The sequence below is a fragment of the Nanorana parkeri genome, unplaced genomic scaffold (genome assembly GCF_000935625.1).
Source record: "Nanorana parkeri isolate BGI_ZX_2015 unplaced genomic scaffold, ASM93562v1 scaffold642, whole genome shotgun sequence".
In the NCBI taxonomy this organism is placed as follows: Eukaryota; Metazoa; Chordata; class Amphibia; order Anura; family Dicroglossidae; genus Nanorana; species Nanorana parkeri.
Genome location: NW_017306910.1, coordinates 478,857 through 494,810, shown reverse-complemented (window position 1 = coordinate 494,810; position 15,954 = coordinate 478,857). Strand labels below are relative to the sequence as shown.

Sequence of the window (15,954 nt, the reverse complement as noted above, 5' to 3'; positions counted from 1 at the left end):
GCTTTTGAATGCTGATGAATGCTCCATGCTCCCCTCCCCTGTGTGATGTTTCTGGGCCAATCAGCAAGTACTAGCACTTTCTTAAGTGCTGAAATGGAATGGAGAAAGGAGCAAGGTAAATGAGTGCTGCTTGGGAAGGGGCATTAAATTAACCTGTTGCTTTCATTTGCATGGGAAAAACACAACTTTGCTTTGCAAAGAATTGCTACAAGCTATGTTTTAAAATACTTGGCACATGTGCATGAATTAGCCTTGTACTAATAGATCAGTTTTCTCATGTGGAAATGAAAACATTTGACTGGAACCAACACAGAGAATGTTTTAGTAATGTAGTTGCATTATTTAATTGTACGCTACACATTTTATATGTACCAATTGTCGAAATGTAAATACACACAACTGGACCAGCCACTGTAGATGAACTGCACCACATGCCTATGAGAAACAGAAAAAAAAAAAAAAGACTGGGCACTGGGACTTTTCAGGTGTTACTTTGATAGATCACTCAAACATTTTGAATACTAAAAGCTTTATCTTTTTTATCTTAGTTTCTGTAACTTGCTGGCTTTGGGAGTGCCCCTTTCCTTCTGATCCAACGGCAGGGCTGAACTATAGATTTTGAGGTTGTGTTCATGAGACTTTAAGATTTGTATGGGGATTTTTCACATCTCCTGAAAAAGCAAATATGATATCTGCTAAACACAAACGGTTTTTCCCAGAAATTTCAGTGAACATATATGTATATGTTGTTGTACTTGGAGACAGCTGACAGGGTATATTGGGGTAGTTATGTGTAACGCCCCATTCACACTGAGCGTTTTATCGAGCGATTTTTGCAGCGATATCGCTCATATTTCCACGCGATATCGCTCTATGTAGCTTCTCCAATCCATTTCAATGGAGCTGTTCACATCTCGTCGCTCAATATCGCTTGTAGCTCGTCGCTGGTAGCTTGTCGCTCCTACATGACCCTTTTTTCGAGCGATATTTCTCCTGTTTTCATACAGCCCAATAGGAAAAAGTTGCACGACAAGTCGCTCAATATCGCTCGTCGTGCAATATCGCTCAAAATCGCGCGATTTTCATGTCGCTCAGTGTGAATGGGGCCTTAGTAATCAGTTTACCGGTTATGATCTGGGAAAGTGTCAAAATTGATTTTAAATCTGTTTATGAATCTTTTGTATTATAAATATATTTCAGATCTTTGGAGTGATCTAGCAAGTAAGCACCAGAAAATGTTTTTTTTTTTTTAAATTTTATTATTTCCTAACGGCAAATATATGACTAAAAAGAATTTGCATGAGAATAGCTTGGATGTATTTCAAGAACTAATCTGTTTTAATCCATGTTCTCATAGGTGCCTGGTGAAACGCTGCACAAGAAGACACAAAACCGTCCCCTTTTCCAGTATAAATTTGGCCTTAATAGGACTTACCAGCTTTCATATTTTTACTGAAAATACTTGTGGAGTGCTAGATGTGTATATTTCATGTCTCGGAAAAAAAAACATGTTCACTTTCACATTTTAGCAACAGAAAACAATGTGCCATGTCATTTTGAAGTGTGTACTGCCTTGATGGTTGATTTGAATAAAATATTTTATATTTATCACAACTGCCTTGTTGACCTTCCTCTAACCAGAGCGCTTTTCTTTTCTTTTTAGTCCATTAAGGGACACAGCGGGTTTTTTTTACCTCTGGGTTACTCTGCTGCCTACAGGCATAAAAAAAATGTAGGCTGAGTGTATGTGTTTTCTTTAACCCTGATATTTTCTTGGCAGAAGAAGATCCGGCTGCACACCAACTAACATTGAAGAAGTTTGTTGAAGCACGTGCAACATCATGAAGTGCTGTCCGAAGCTCCGCCCCTCTCGACACATTTCACCCATCAGGCTTAATTTACAGTAAACTGCTTCAGCATTATTCAGTGTGTGGCCGGATGTTTTTCTGCCTTGAGTGTTTGTGAATCTGGAGCGAGGACCTGCTCATACTGGTGAGCACCAGATCTCTTTCCGCTGCTGAGCTTGTGAAGGAGCGGTGCTTTCTCTCTGCACCGATAGTTTCTGGGGGTTTTTTTTGTCTGATGAGATGGTTTGCTCTATTTTAAAGTTAGAAAACACAGCCACTCACTGTCCTAGCCCAGTTTTTTGGTCTTAGCTCACATAAACCAAAACACTCTACAAATGTTTTCTCATTGCATTTGGAGACGATTTGTTGGCTGCAGAAAACAAGCACACCCACAACATTGCCACGCTAGCTTACTTTGTTACACACCCAAGGAGAACAAAATGATGGCTAGTAGAAAAAAGACACAGCTCAAAATACACATGCAACCGAAAACTAAGCAAGATTACCAACACAATTGATTACCTACTACAAACAAAAGCTAAACCGCAGTTAAAATGTCTTTCAAAATTTACAGCAACAAATGTGGAATTCTCTTTTAAGAACCAAACTGATAAGCGGTTGGAAGCCCTCTCTAATATTCTGTCTTCTCTAGCATGCCCTGCTCTTCACTGAACCAAATCATGGCTGACTAGTCAAAACCTCTTAAGAGATTTTTACTTCTGTTGAAGTTGACCTGTGAATATAGAATAGAATAAATGGCTGTAGCTTTAAACTTTAGTTGTGATGGCTTGCTGAAGGCTTCCCGGCTTATCGCTCACATAGGACTTTCTTTAACACCACACATACATAAGACACGTTGGTTATAGTGCTGGACTTCAAAAATCCACCTCAAAGAAGTGTCTCATTCACATGGCCTTTCCAGAGTGGAGGCACATTTGTTCACCTTTTGCAGACATTTGGACAGCTTGCATGTCAGACACTTGGGTGCATGAGGTGGTATCCCTGAAGTATAAGCTGGGGTTTTCCTTTTCAAGAAAGTCCCATTTTGTCCAGTTTTGCTCCAGACCTCTACAACACAAATGACTTGTTCCACAATTACAAAATGTTGAGTCCCTGGGCACACCAATTCTTTTGGCACCAAGGTCCAGGACATCCCTGGCCCAGTGGCTCAGAATTCTGGCAAATCCGTCCTGTCCTTTGGAAGATCCTCATTCATTCCAGTCTGGTCAGGATGGGGAGAGGGCCACGGCCTAGTTGGTGGAGGGAACTTGGTAATTGGATTCTCGACTCTTTCACCCTCCTGGTACTACAAATTATTTGGATGTTTCTGCAATGTTGGACCTTCCTGCTGGAAGGTCATGGAGAGACCAGAAATCTCACTGCAGCAAGAGAGGTAAATCAGATCCTGTCCTTGGCAGAATTAAATGTTCCTGTCTTGTCCAACTTGTACATCCCAGATGTAGACAATTGGCAGGCAAACTTCCTCAGTTTACGTTGCCTTGACCCGAGGGAATGGTCCCTGCCTGCCCCTAGAGGTGTTTCAGGACCTGTGTCACAGATGGGGGATCCCAGTTATGGACCTTCTGGCCTCTAGGGTAAACAAACTAGAAAAGTTTGTCTCCATGTACAGGGATCCGACAGCAAAAGCAACTGATGCTCTGGTGGTTGCGTGAGATCAGTACACCCTAATTTATTACCATAATCTTTCCTCCCTTGAAGCTAGTTCGATGATCCTCATTGCTCAGGACTGGCCCAGGAGATGCTAAAAGCTAGGAAGACTATTTCCTCAAGGTCTATCATCAGGTATGTAAAGGGTTACCTCACTTGATGCGAATTTCCAGGCTTCCATCCCAGGAGTTTCTCTGTTGGAGGAATACTCTCCTTCTTGCAGCTGGGTCTGAACCAGTGGTTGGCTCTCAGCACTATTGAAGGTCAAGTTTCTGCCCTTTTTATCTTGTTTCAGAGATCATTGGTCTTTCACACCTTGATTAAGACCTTTGTACAGGGAGTCTACCATCTAACCCCCTCCCTGTTTATTACCTTGTGACTCTGTGGGATGTGAATCTGGTTCTGCATTTCAGAAACTACTGTTTGAACCTATTAGAGATATTTCTCTCTCTTTCTATTCTTACATGCAAGGTGGCATTTCTTGCAGCCAATATCTCTGTGAGGGAAGTATCTGAGCTGGTGCCTTATCCTTCAAGGAACTTTTTCTGGGTTTGAGTAGGCACAAGGCGGTGTTGAGGTCCAGGGCTTCCTTCTTGTCTAAGGTAGTTTCTGCCTTCCACATTAACTAGAACATCTTTCATCCCTTTGTCTGGCTCCAGTCCTTTACTTCCCTCTGGTGTCTGGATGTGGTACGGGCTGGAAGAGTCCATCTTTCAGCAACTGCTTCTTCAGAAAGGCTGAATCCCTTTTTGTCATTCTGGATGGTCCATGTAAGGCTACATCAGATTCTGGTTTCACCATCTCTGACAAACTTATCACTCAAGCTTATAGTCTCAAGGGTCAGGTTCCACCCTTTCCTGTCAAGGTACACTGCACTAAATCTGAGTCCTTCTGGGTTTTTTTTGCCATCAAGCAACTGTTTGCCTGTTTTGCAAGGTCTACCCGATTCTCTGTTCACACATTTTCTAAGTCCCTCTAGGTGCATGTTGCAGCCCCTGATGCTTGTTGTTGACAGTCCCTTGCTGTCCTTGCGTTCAATGCTGGGCTATTGGTCCTGCGTTGTTCTCAATGACGTCAGAGTGCCTATGACTGACTGAGTAGCAGGGGTCAATCTTATAGATGAGGGAGCCTGCAAGAGCGAGGGATTTTGTAAATAAAAGTTCTTTTAACTGGTACCCAAAGCAGAGCTGAGAATTTAACCCTTGCAGTGCAGGGGTAGCCCACTGAAAGGTTTTTTTTTTTTCCTCGGAGTTCAGTTTTAAAGTGAGCCAATCCAGACCTGTAAAGTAATTCTCACATTTTACAACTAGGACTGTAAAGTTAGCTTTACGTTATTTGCTAATAGCTTACAGCACATGCTGTATGTTTACATAACAGGGCTGGCAGGCTGCCAACCTTAGCAGTAGAAATTTATGGGAAAAGAGCTAAGATTTTAGTGCCCCTTTTGTGAACTGTGACTCACTTTCTCCACAATTCCTATGGCTCTAGAAGTGAATAGGGGCTTGTTTTATTTTACTGCCTATAGTATGCAAAAATACTTTACTGTGTATAGTCTGGGCACAGGTTTACTATAAGGCTAAATATCCAGATTCTGACATAAACCCAGCTGTGACAATCTCTTTTTAAGGATTTATTGCATGAGGAAATAAATCCATTCTTTCAGATATTTTATACCTAGCTGTGGAAACAATTTTATCTATCCGAAGTAACTTTGCTCACAAATATTAACTGTGTTTCTCAAATATCAAAGAAAAGAAATTTTGCACTGGAACACAAGCTGGAATATGTATGGTAGCTGTAAAGCTGGTCGCACAAATTACACATTTTGTTGTACGATTTATTGTGTATTCCTGGTTAACCAGATATATCACTTTTTGTTTTCCGGACTTAATTGAACAGACATCTTAATGTGTGAGGCACACTTGGGATCCAGCACAGTCTTGCTAATTGAATGAGGTTATCAGAAAAAAATAGTGGAAGCTTTCCAAGGTTTTATTAGATCGAAACCGTGCACTTTTGCTTTCTGTACTGTTCATCTGGAAAATAGCTCAACTGTTATATCTCAAATGGGTCTTCTAGAGAGGCTTCAAGAAAATGGTTACACTCCAGTTGTGCATATATAAGGTTTAGTGTATTTTTGAAAAATGTTCAGTATTTTAAGATGAATAGTGTACTGCAGTAAATTCTGATCATGTATTTTGTTATTTCAAAGTTATTTATTAGTGCTAATAATTTTACTGTTCTCTATAACCAGACCAGTGTGTTTAGCTGTCAGTATTTTATTCAGAAATATGGTACCAATATATCACAACGGACGAGTTTCCATTTCTACGGAGGATGACGTGTTCTCTTACGTACATTGAACGAAGCGACAGAAGAGGAGCTACAGTACAGTACAGTACAGTGTGGTGTGGGGGCAATTAGTGTAGCATAAACAGTAAATAGGCAGTGTTTCATATGAATAAAGCTGTTTTCCTATGTAAATTCCCCCTCTAGTGGTTACAATACTATTGTATTTAAACAAATGTGCCTTTAATCTGTTCTACTAAATATATTCCTTTAAAGAACAAATTAAAATACAGTAGCTGTGATGACCTGCATGAGGGTGTAGGGGGTCAAGAAATCTTGTGATTCGCGGTAAAAAAGTTGCGCGATTCCAAAGGCTACTTGGCTGTATCCCAATGGAAAACGCCCTACAAAACGGCCCAAAGTAGTCCCGGGACCTTTTCAGGCGTGGGCCGTTTTGTAGGGCGTTAGGGACGGGCCGAAATACGCCAAGGTGGGAACGAGGGCATTGACTACAATGCAATTTATATTTTTGACCGTTTTGTAGAGCGTTCGTCGAGCGTAGAACGCCCTACAAAACGGTCAGGTGTGAACGAGGCCTAAGTCATACTGATCTGATGCACAGAGCCGGCTTGTTCTTAGACTGGTCCTTCCAACATCTCTCCCCCCTCTCTGCAGCAGTTAAAGGTCCCATAAATCCCATATGTTAGCATGTTGCAGTGCCGTTAATTTTCAAAGGCACCCTAATGCGTTAGGGTAACACAGCTATGACGCACAAGTTGCAGCGCACCACAATGCACAGTAACATAATATTATGGATTGTGTTTTGCTGCATTGGATAAAAATCCTGTATGCATGATTTTGTCCTTTGTGGTGCATTGACAGCCCATTCAAAATGAGGCTGCCCTAGCGCAATGCACATCAACACAACACAACATACTGTTAAATCAATGCATTAAAATGTGAATCGGTGGATATATTGATTTATTTTTTTATTTTACATACAGTGACAGTGACAATAGTAACAATAGAAAAATAGGAAGTCCAATACAAATGTTTTACTATCAATGGTGTACGGTAATTTTCTCCTTTGTAGTGTTCCCTTTTTTAAATAAAATATAGCCTTTGATATTCTAATTTATATTTAACATGTACATATAATTGTGTTGATAGGAGCTGATTGCAGTTTTTTATCTTTGTTCCCGGTGTAAATAACATAGGATACATGCTTCCCCGTCATTGAATTATGACAGAGCTATAGACCTGCAATCACTTGGTAAAGGCTTCTCAGAAACTGCTTTTGTATTGTATATAACCTATTTAATAAAAGTTTTTTTGTCAACATTAAAATGGTTTGATTTCTTCTGTATTTCCAGAATACATTATATTTATAAATTGTAGCAGCATTTTGTAGATGTTACCATGTGCGATTTGCATGTAAACACCCTTTACATGCCTTCCCATAATGGATTGGTTTTGGATGGAGTCTTCCAAGGATTTGGAGCTGTCTAGGATCTCAACTTTTCAGCTGAGCTACAGTTGGCCCACTTGTAAACTGAGTTACTTATATATTCTAAATGAACTATAAAGTTTATGATGCAGTGTTTATGTATTGTAGTCTCATACACTATATTGCCAAACGTATTGGGACATCCCTCCAAATCATTGGATTCAGGTGTTCCAATCGCCTCCATGGCCACAGGTGTATAAAATCAAGCACCTAGGCATGCAGACACTTCTATAAACATTTGTGAAAGAATCAGTCGCTTTCAGCTCAGTGAATTCAAGCTTGGTACCGTGATAGGTTGCCACCTGTGCAACAAGTCCATCCGTGAAATTTCCTTGCTACTAAATATTCCACGGTCACTGTTAGTGGTATTATAACAAAGTGGAAGCAACTGGGAACAACAGCAACTCGGCCACGAAGTGGTAGGCCACGTAAAATGACAGAGCGGGGTCAGCGCATGCTGAAGTGCACAGAAGTCGCCAACTGTCTGCGGAGTCTACAGACCTCCAAACTTCATGTGGCCTTCAGATTGGCACAATCTTCAGTGAGCTTCATGGAATGAGTTTCCATGGCCGAGCAACTGCATCCAAGCCTTACATCACCAAGTGCAATGCAAAGCGTCGGGTGCAGTGTTGTAAAGCACTGGACTCTAGAGAAGTGGAGACGTGTTCTCTGGAGTGACGAATCACGCTTCTCTGCCTGGCAATCCGATGGACCTGTCTGGGTTTGGCGGTTGCCAGAACGGTACTTGCCTGGCTGCAATGTACCAAGTGTAAAGTTTGGTGGAGGTGGGATTATGGTGTGGGGTTGTTTTTCAGGGGTTGGGCTTGGCCCCTTAGTTCCAGGGAAGGGAACTCTTAAGGTATCGGCATACCAAGACATTTTGGACAATTGCATGCTCCCAACTTTGTGGGAACAGTTTGGGGATGGCCCCTTCCTGTTCCAACATGACTGCACCAGTGCACAAAGCAAGGTCCATAAAGACATGGATGGGGGAGTTTGGGGTGGAGGAACTTGACTGGCCTGCATAGAGTCCTGACCTCAACCCGATAGATACATCCCGGACGGAGATCAGCAAGGAGCTGATCTCCCGTCCTCCTCCTGACGCCCTCCGAGCCGGTCCCGGGATTCAAGATGGGGCAGCGGATCCCGGGATTCAAGGTGAGGGGTGAGGGGGGGAAAAAAGGGGGGGGGGAAAGGTTAAAGTTCATGTGCTTGTAAAGGCTGGCGTCTCAATAATTTTGGCAATATAGTGTATGTATTACGGCAATTTATTTAGCTTTATAATAAGTTATATGCTGTACATCCACATCAGTCCCTGCTCTCAAAGAGCTTACAATCTAAAATCTTTATTTCTAATACGTACACATGAATGCATATGTCAACTTACCTGCCAGCATATATTTGGAGTGTGGGAGGAAACAAGAGTGCCTGGAGGAAATCCAGGCAAGCACAAGGTGAACATGCAAACTCCATGCAGGTTGTAGCCAGGGTGGGATAAAAACCAAGGACCCCACTTCTGCAAGGTAGGTGGAGAAAGGCAGGAAAAAGTCTGACCTATCAGGGACTTAAGACCTTGTAGGAGATCGGGGAGTAATGCCCAATGTCCCGGTGTCACTCAAGGTGAGATTAATAGCTTATTGTAGCTCTCAGGGGACCGGGTGTTGCGGAGCCCTGTCAGACTGCGGCCATCTTACTCAGCGGCTCCGAATTTTAGTCCTTTTTATTTATATTTTTTATTTATTGGTCCCTAATTCATCACTGACTTACCAGGCCTCTGCTGAGTGTGGAGGCGGTCATCTTGGTGGAGGCAGGGCTTTGTTTCCTGATGTCAAAGCTGTCTCACTGATGAGTGGTGATCTGATGACTGGTGCAGTAATGACTAAGAAGCAGCAGATACAGAAATCACAGATTCACAAAATAAAAGAAGCAGAGAGATGCTTGCACTGCAGGTTGTTGGGTGCATCTTCCTCTCTAGCAAGAAAAACAGTGAGCAGCACAGTAGGGACATCAATAAATCTTACTCCAAATCTCCTCAGACTAAAAGTCTGAGGTAGCAATGCCTTAGGGCTTGGGGAAATGCAGTGACCTTCTGACTTCAGATTTAGATCCTTCAGAATTCATTGCAAGGGGGACATCTGACCTGCTTTAGCTGCGTTTTGCATTCCCATAGCCTTGCATGAGGAGATTAGAAGTTCTGCAGCAAACAAAACCGCACAGGTGATCTCACACAGGATCAAGGCACAGGAAGTGTACTGCTATTTTTGGAATGGAATTCAGGAGAAAATTTAAATTGTTCAGGAAATGTCTTAATGTTCCCTATAACATATGCAAATCTTAAATTTTTGAGTTCAGGGCACTTCAAATAACACCATTTGGCTGCCAGAGCTCATTTTAGTTTTAAAAATTTCTGGGCAATCAATTAAAAAGTGGCACAAAACTCAGGAGGTAAATCTTAGAAATATATTCAAGTACTTTAATTATTAACAAAAATGTATCTTCTTTGTGTATCACTCGGCTATAGATCCCCAAATCATCTCTGAATTGGCGCTGACACTGTCCCTCCTTCTGGAATGTGGCTACTTTTCTTCCCCATGGTCCCTGTGTGTGTTGTAAAGTAGCCACCGCTCCAAGCCCCCCCGTGATGGACTACAATCTCAATACAAATTAGTAAACTAAACATGAGATTGTAGTCCATCACAGGAGTGAGCTCGGAGCAATGGCTCACATAGAACACACAAAGGAACCATAGGGAACAGAAGTAGCCACCCTTTAAATCTGAATTCTACCTTTTTTTCTTTCTTTAAGGAGTTAAATCTTAAAAATGCATTCAAATACTTTATTATCAAAAATGTATCTTATTTGTGTGTCACTCGTCTGTAGATCCTCAAATCATCTCTGTATTGGTGCTGACACTGTCCTTCCTTCTGGAGGGTGACTACTTTTGTTCCCCATGGTCCCTGTGCGTGTTGTAAAGTAGCCACCGCTCCAAGCTCACTCCCGTGATGGACTACAATCTCAAGTTTAGTTTACAAAGAAGGAAGGACAGTGTCAGCACCAATTCAGAGATGATTGGAGGATCTACAGCCGAGTGATACACAAATAAGATACATTTTTGTTAATAGTCGAGGTACTTGAATGCATTTAACTTTTTAGGTAGAATTCAGATTTAGGGCTAGTTCACACCAGATGCAGTCCATTCAGTTCGGCAGATGCATCAGAATCGTGTCACAATGCTTTCCAACTGGATTTGTGGTGCTCTGTTTACACCAGTGCATTCAGTTCTGGTATTCAGAAAAAATCCTGCTTGCCAAATTTAGCTGCACTTGATTGCAACGGAACGCATCAAAAATGCATGCAGGCGCACTGGAAAGTACCTGAAAGCCCATTTTAAGCTAGGAAAAAAAAAATGCTGGAATGTGGTAAAAATACACTGCACTAAGTTTGCAGATCTGGTCCAGACATGGTGTGAACACAGCCTAAAAGCTGAACTAAATTCACTCCCTATCACTCTCGCCAGCACTGGCATTTCCCCCAGCCGCCTTCTTCTGGGTTCGGATTCTTCGGCCATCTTTATTGGCCAAATCGGAATGACGTAACTCCCATGCATGTGCGCAGGAATTCATTCTTAGTATTCTTATAATACAGGATTTATGCAGCACCAACACTTTATAAATGGGGGCGACAGTACAGTTGCAATAGAATTTCAGTACAATAGGGTTAGGAGGGCCCTGCTGTGAGAGCTTACAATCTAGTAGATCCATTCTTGTACGGAGATGTGCCGAGAATGTACATGGAGCTGAGCATGCATAGCTCAGTGTACATTCTAAAGAAGATTGTGAACACGAAAGATTGTTTTATTGCAGAAGTAACATAACATGTCTCTTCAGCTTTAGAGCCTGTCTGCTCCCAACTTTTGTGTTAGTTTATTTGGGATTTAGGTCTCATGCACATGGGCTCCTGGGGCCATACAACAAAAAATGTGGGCATCTTTCGCCACCTGGGTGCCACAGGTGCTGCGTACAGCCACCCATAGAAAACAATGGCTGTCCGAGGCTGTAGGGCCGTATAAGCTGATACGTGTGTAATTGCGTGCATGAGTTTAGATGTACAACACCAGACGCAGACTGTCTGCCTCCAGGGCTGTATGTCTTTATGCATGTGCCTATTTTTACACAAGTACCCCGTGTACCTGCCTACTATTGGGAGGCTGTATGCAGCACCTGTGGCGCCCAGGAGGGGAAATATGCCTTAACTATACATTGTACAGCCCCAGGCACCCAAGTGCAGAAGTCCTACATCTGATCCTGATTAAAGAAATTGAAAAAAAAAATGTAAACACCACAAATATTCTGCTTTGGAAGCTCAACCAAATGTCCTTTTAACTCAGAGCCGCAGTGACGCTTTTACTCAGAGAACTGATCTGATGAACATACTGCATTCCTAAACAGCCGTGATTCTCCAGGTCATGGACATGAACTACAACTCCCGGCATGCCGTGCGCCTTTCTAGCTTCCGGTGTGCCTCCGTAGAAAGTTCCGGCAGATGACGTCGCCGGAAGTAGAATGTCGGCTTTGGTTTCGTTTTTCGGCTGTCAGTGTGAAGCCGGAAGTAGTGGGTGTTACACCGAAGGGGTCAGCCATGGCGGGGCTCAGCGCCCGGGAAAAGGAGGGCTGCCGCCAGTTGTTGGAGGGGCTGGACACCTCGGAGCTCTTCTCTGTGGCGGAAACTGTCACTAACCGGCTCATCCGTGTCTATGACCGGGAAGGTGAGCGGGCTGTTACCTGGTACAGTGTTCTGTCCCATAGGCATGAGATGATGGGTGATAGCTGTGGCCGGGTCTATACAGGGAGCCTGCAGCTTCCTGTACAGAGGAGTGTCCTCAAAGTCCCATCACCACCAGCGGGGGTGGTAAGGTATGCAGAAGACATGTCCACAGGTGTTCATTGTGGACATGCGTCACAATGCATTCTTCAAAAACTTTATGAAACAGAGTTCATTTAAAGCAGAACGCATGGATTTTCCCCCTTAAACACTGCAATGTAAATAAGTTACGTCTAGGGCCTCCACGAGGAGTAAAGTGAACCTTCACCCCCTTTTACTAAATATCACATCAGCTTACAGCTCTGCATGCTGATTTAAAATCATCTTTCATTCATTAGTTAAAAGGGAACTATGGGGCAAGTGTTTATCCCCATAGTTCTCTTAAGGGTCACGGGAGGACATATACTAACCTCCAACCGTGACCTAAAGCTCAGTATATTGCGAGCTACAGATCACGGTATACTGAGACCACCGCAGCCGGGACGAATCCCAACATTACTGTCGAGATCCACCCAGCTTCGTGAATGACAGCTGGCCCTGCCTATCTAGAGGCAGAGCCAGCTGTACCCTCCCCTGTCCGTTCTTCCAGTCAGTGCTGAATGAGTGGGGGGAATCCCTATGGGGAGCGGTGATTGACAGTCACTGCTCTCTGCAGGGAGATGATTGAGAAGTGAGCGAGTAATGGTATGCGTTCGCTCACTTCCCGATTTATTGATCCGACGTGTGACAGTTTCATTGTCACACGTCGGCTCGAAATATGAGGATGAGTGATTTTCACTCACCTCATAGTTCTCCTATAAACTTGTTTTTCATTTACTTACAAATAGAGTTCATCTACTTCCTGGTCCAGTTCTGGCACCAATGATGTAATTGTGCCCGAGCATTGCATCTTGGGAAGATTACATCAGCAGAGCATTGCTGGGAGATCTCAGGGAAAGCCATTTTCCTCCCCTGAGATGATGATGTGCATGGTCACATGTGCCAGAAATCCAGGAAGTAAAGGGAGATCTAGTAATTTGCCCTTAGTTAACATGGCCACTTTAATTCATCCTGACACAAAGATGTGTGGATGATGTACACTGATAACACTGCGCTGCGTATGGTACAAGAAAGGAGCAGAAAGACAAAAGTCCCCAAACGTTTGCTAGCTGTAGTTCTTTAGACACATTGGCTACCTGGTACCTCTGAGTGGGCTAAGCTCCAGCTGTGATTTCTGGTACCAATGTTATCAGATTGCTGTATTTGGCTGAACACAACATTGTTTTCTGTAATGCTGAATGTAGATTCATGTTTGTATTTGCGTTGGGTGTTATTCCTCATTGTACGCACTGTATGTTTGTTTCAATCTTTTAGAGGCCATCGATGCCATACTAGTATACAGCAAGGACGCTACAGAGCTCTTGAAGAGACGGAAAGTTAACCGCGACGCCATTTTTAAGTACCTGGCCGCAGAAAAACTTGCAGTGCCACCATCCAGTGAAAAGAGTCAGCTGATCCAGTATGCGATTGATCACTGGGCCGGGCCGAGAGTTTACAAGACGTCAGAACCGGGAAAGAAGGTCAGCAGGGCAATGTGTTGTCATTGTCTTTGGCACATAAGGTTGGCACATAACATTGGCCAGATCAGGACAATACTGACCACGTGGCAGCTGCTGTGTCACTGAGTGCAGAATCGCCTCTTGTCAGTGGCTGTCCATGTGTTACATATATATTTGCATAATTTATTTCCTTACAGAAAGCGCTACGCTCATGCAGTTCAGTACCGTAAAAGGCCGTCTTTATTAACCCTTTTGCTGCCAAGGCTTTTTTTCTTTGCACACATGTTACAATCCACATTTTGGGCCTGAAAATTACTTGTAACCTCCAAACATTTTATATTTCCTGTAAAATAAAATGCAGGCAGTTACACATTTCTATGTTGCATGATATTAGTGCAACTCTTTATCAAACCCAAAATTTCAGTAAAAATTACACTTAAAGGAGAACTATGAGGTTAGAGATTTACACTCATCCTCATAGTTAGAGCCGACCTGTGACATTGAAACTGTCACAGGTCGGCTCTATAGATTGGGAAGTGAGCGAACACATACCGTCGCTCGCTCACTTCCCGATCATCTCCCTGCAGAGAGCGGTGACTGTCAGTCACTGCTCCCCATAGGGATTCCCCCCCTCTCCGATCCAAAGGGACGGGGGAGGCTGTGGGCACAGCGGCTCTGCCTCAAGATAGGCAGAGCCCGCTGTCAATCAGCCAGCAGGGTTGATCTCGACAGTATTGTCGAGATCCGTCCCGGCTGCAGCACTCTCAGTATATAGCGGGCATCAGCTCGCTATATACTGAGCTTTGGGTCACTGGAGGATGTTAGTATATGTCCTACCATGACCCGAAAGAGAACTATGGGATAAAAAGGTTACCCTCATAGTTCTCTTAAGTTAATTTTAGTGCCCAAAAACACAATATAATACCGATCTCTTTTTGTCAAATATAAAAGATGAGGTTATGTCAGGAGGTCGGTACAATTGCCAGCCACTGATGGCAGCTATTCCCTAATCAGAAGAGTCACTTCAGTGATCATGAGCTTATAGCAGAACGTAAGGCAGCTGATATGAGGCATACTGGCCCGGCATGCTGCAAGCAGTTCTGTTCCGCCACAGGCCTTATGTTATACTTTGAGGCCATGACTTAGTTGTACGAATCAAAAGTTCTGACTTCAGAGCAAAACCCAGCTTACTTTAAATGGTATGTGTGTTAGAACTTATAGACCATACAATAGAATGAAACACAGTTATTAAAAAAAGGGAAGGTTCATACCTTTTAACTTTTCCAGGTGCAAGAAACAAAACCCCATCTGGAGCAGCTGGACTATAAATTACTTGGTGAAAAGTTTTGTGAGTGGTTCTACATTCTTCTGAACTCCCAGAATGCTTCGTTTGGACAAGAAAAGGGGGACTGGGGACCTCAGCACTTCTGGGAGAATGCCATACTTAAGTTTGCCTACAAAGCAGAGGAGCAGGATGTTGAGGAGCACAACGGCGCTCAGATGGCGAGTCTACGGCTGCTTGCACTTACCCGAGACGAGAGACTGATATTTAGCCCCAGCACTGACAGCGGAGGATTAAAATGTGTGTCTACTCCTCATGGACTGGTTGTGGTGGCAGTTGCTGGTACAATCCACAGGGATGGGGCCTGTTTGGGAATATTTGAACAGATCTTTGGACTAATACGATGTCCGATTGGTAAAAATTGGAAGATCAAGCACGTAGATCTGAAAGTCTTGGGGCAGGACTTACTGGGCTCTGAACAGGCAAAGTGTTTGCCGTATGTTACTTACCAGACTGGTGAATTGGAACTCTACTATTCTGATACCGGCTGATGGTTTGAACTGTTTAAGTTCTATTTCCTGTATTTTCTCTGCTGGTCTGTGACTGTCAGTGCTAATGAAACCCAATGCAGTAGAAAGATAAATACACACTGCTAACTTTTACCTGATAAACCGAAAGTATGTTGTCTTTGTGTAACAATGCTACTAATGTCATTCACATAGTTCTACAAAGCATTAAATACGTCTTACTGGATTAACATTTGCTATAAAGCTAATATTGGTTAGCTAGTAAGGGTAGGATGAAGCATGCTTAGCAAAGCTGCCTGTTTGATGACTTTTAGTTGGATTAACTGACTTCCGAAAGGGAGTCGGCTGTGCATAGGAAAATTTCCCTCGTTCCATCAGAAGTCAGTCTTGGTAATCTTGATATTTATTCACAGAAAAAGTTGTATCAGTAGTAATTATTTTTAACAAGCTTCTAGTTAAAGTGGAACCAAAGTCC

At 43.0% G+C, this 15,954-nt stretch overlaps 2 protein-coding genes across 2 annotated transcripts in view; both read left to right on the top strand.

The window, feature by feature from the left end:
* Nucleotides 1-1,602, top strand: part of ZNF654 (zinc finger protein 654) — a 27,676-nt gene extending 26,074 nt beyond the window's left edge. Inside the window, exon 9 of the mRNA XM_018563214.1 lies at nucleotides 1,358-1,602. Coding sequence (XP_018418716.1) covers nucleotides 1,358-1,368 — 11 coding nt within the window. The 3' untranslated portion in view covers nucleotides 1,369-1,602. The remainder of the gene's footprint in view (nucleotides 1-1,357) is intronic.
* A 10,316-nt stretch (nucleotides 1,603-11,918) lies between these two features.
* On the top strand, nucleotides 11,919-15,523 carry CUNH3orf38 (chromosome unknown C3orf38 homolog). Its single transcript, XM_018563210.1, has 3 exons — nucleotides 11,919-12,076; nucleotides 13,486-13,691; nucleotides 14,958-15,523. The coding sequence occupies exons 1-3, from the start codon at nucleotides 11,950-11,952 to the stop codon at nucleotides 15,501-15,503; spliced, it is 879 nt and encodes a 292-aa protein (XP_018418712.1). The 5' UTR covers nucleotides 11,919-11,949; the 3' UTR covers nucleotides 15,504-15,523.
* The last annotated feature ends 431 nt before the right edge of the window (nucleotides 15,524-15,954 follow it).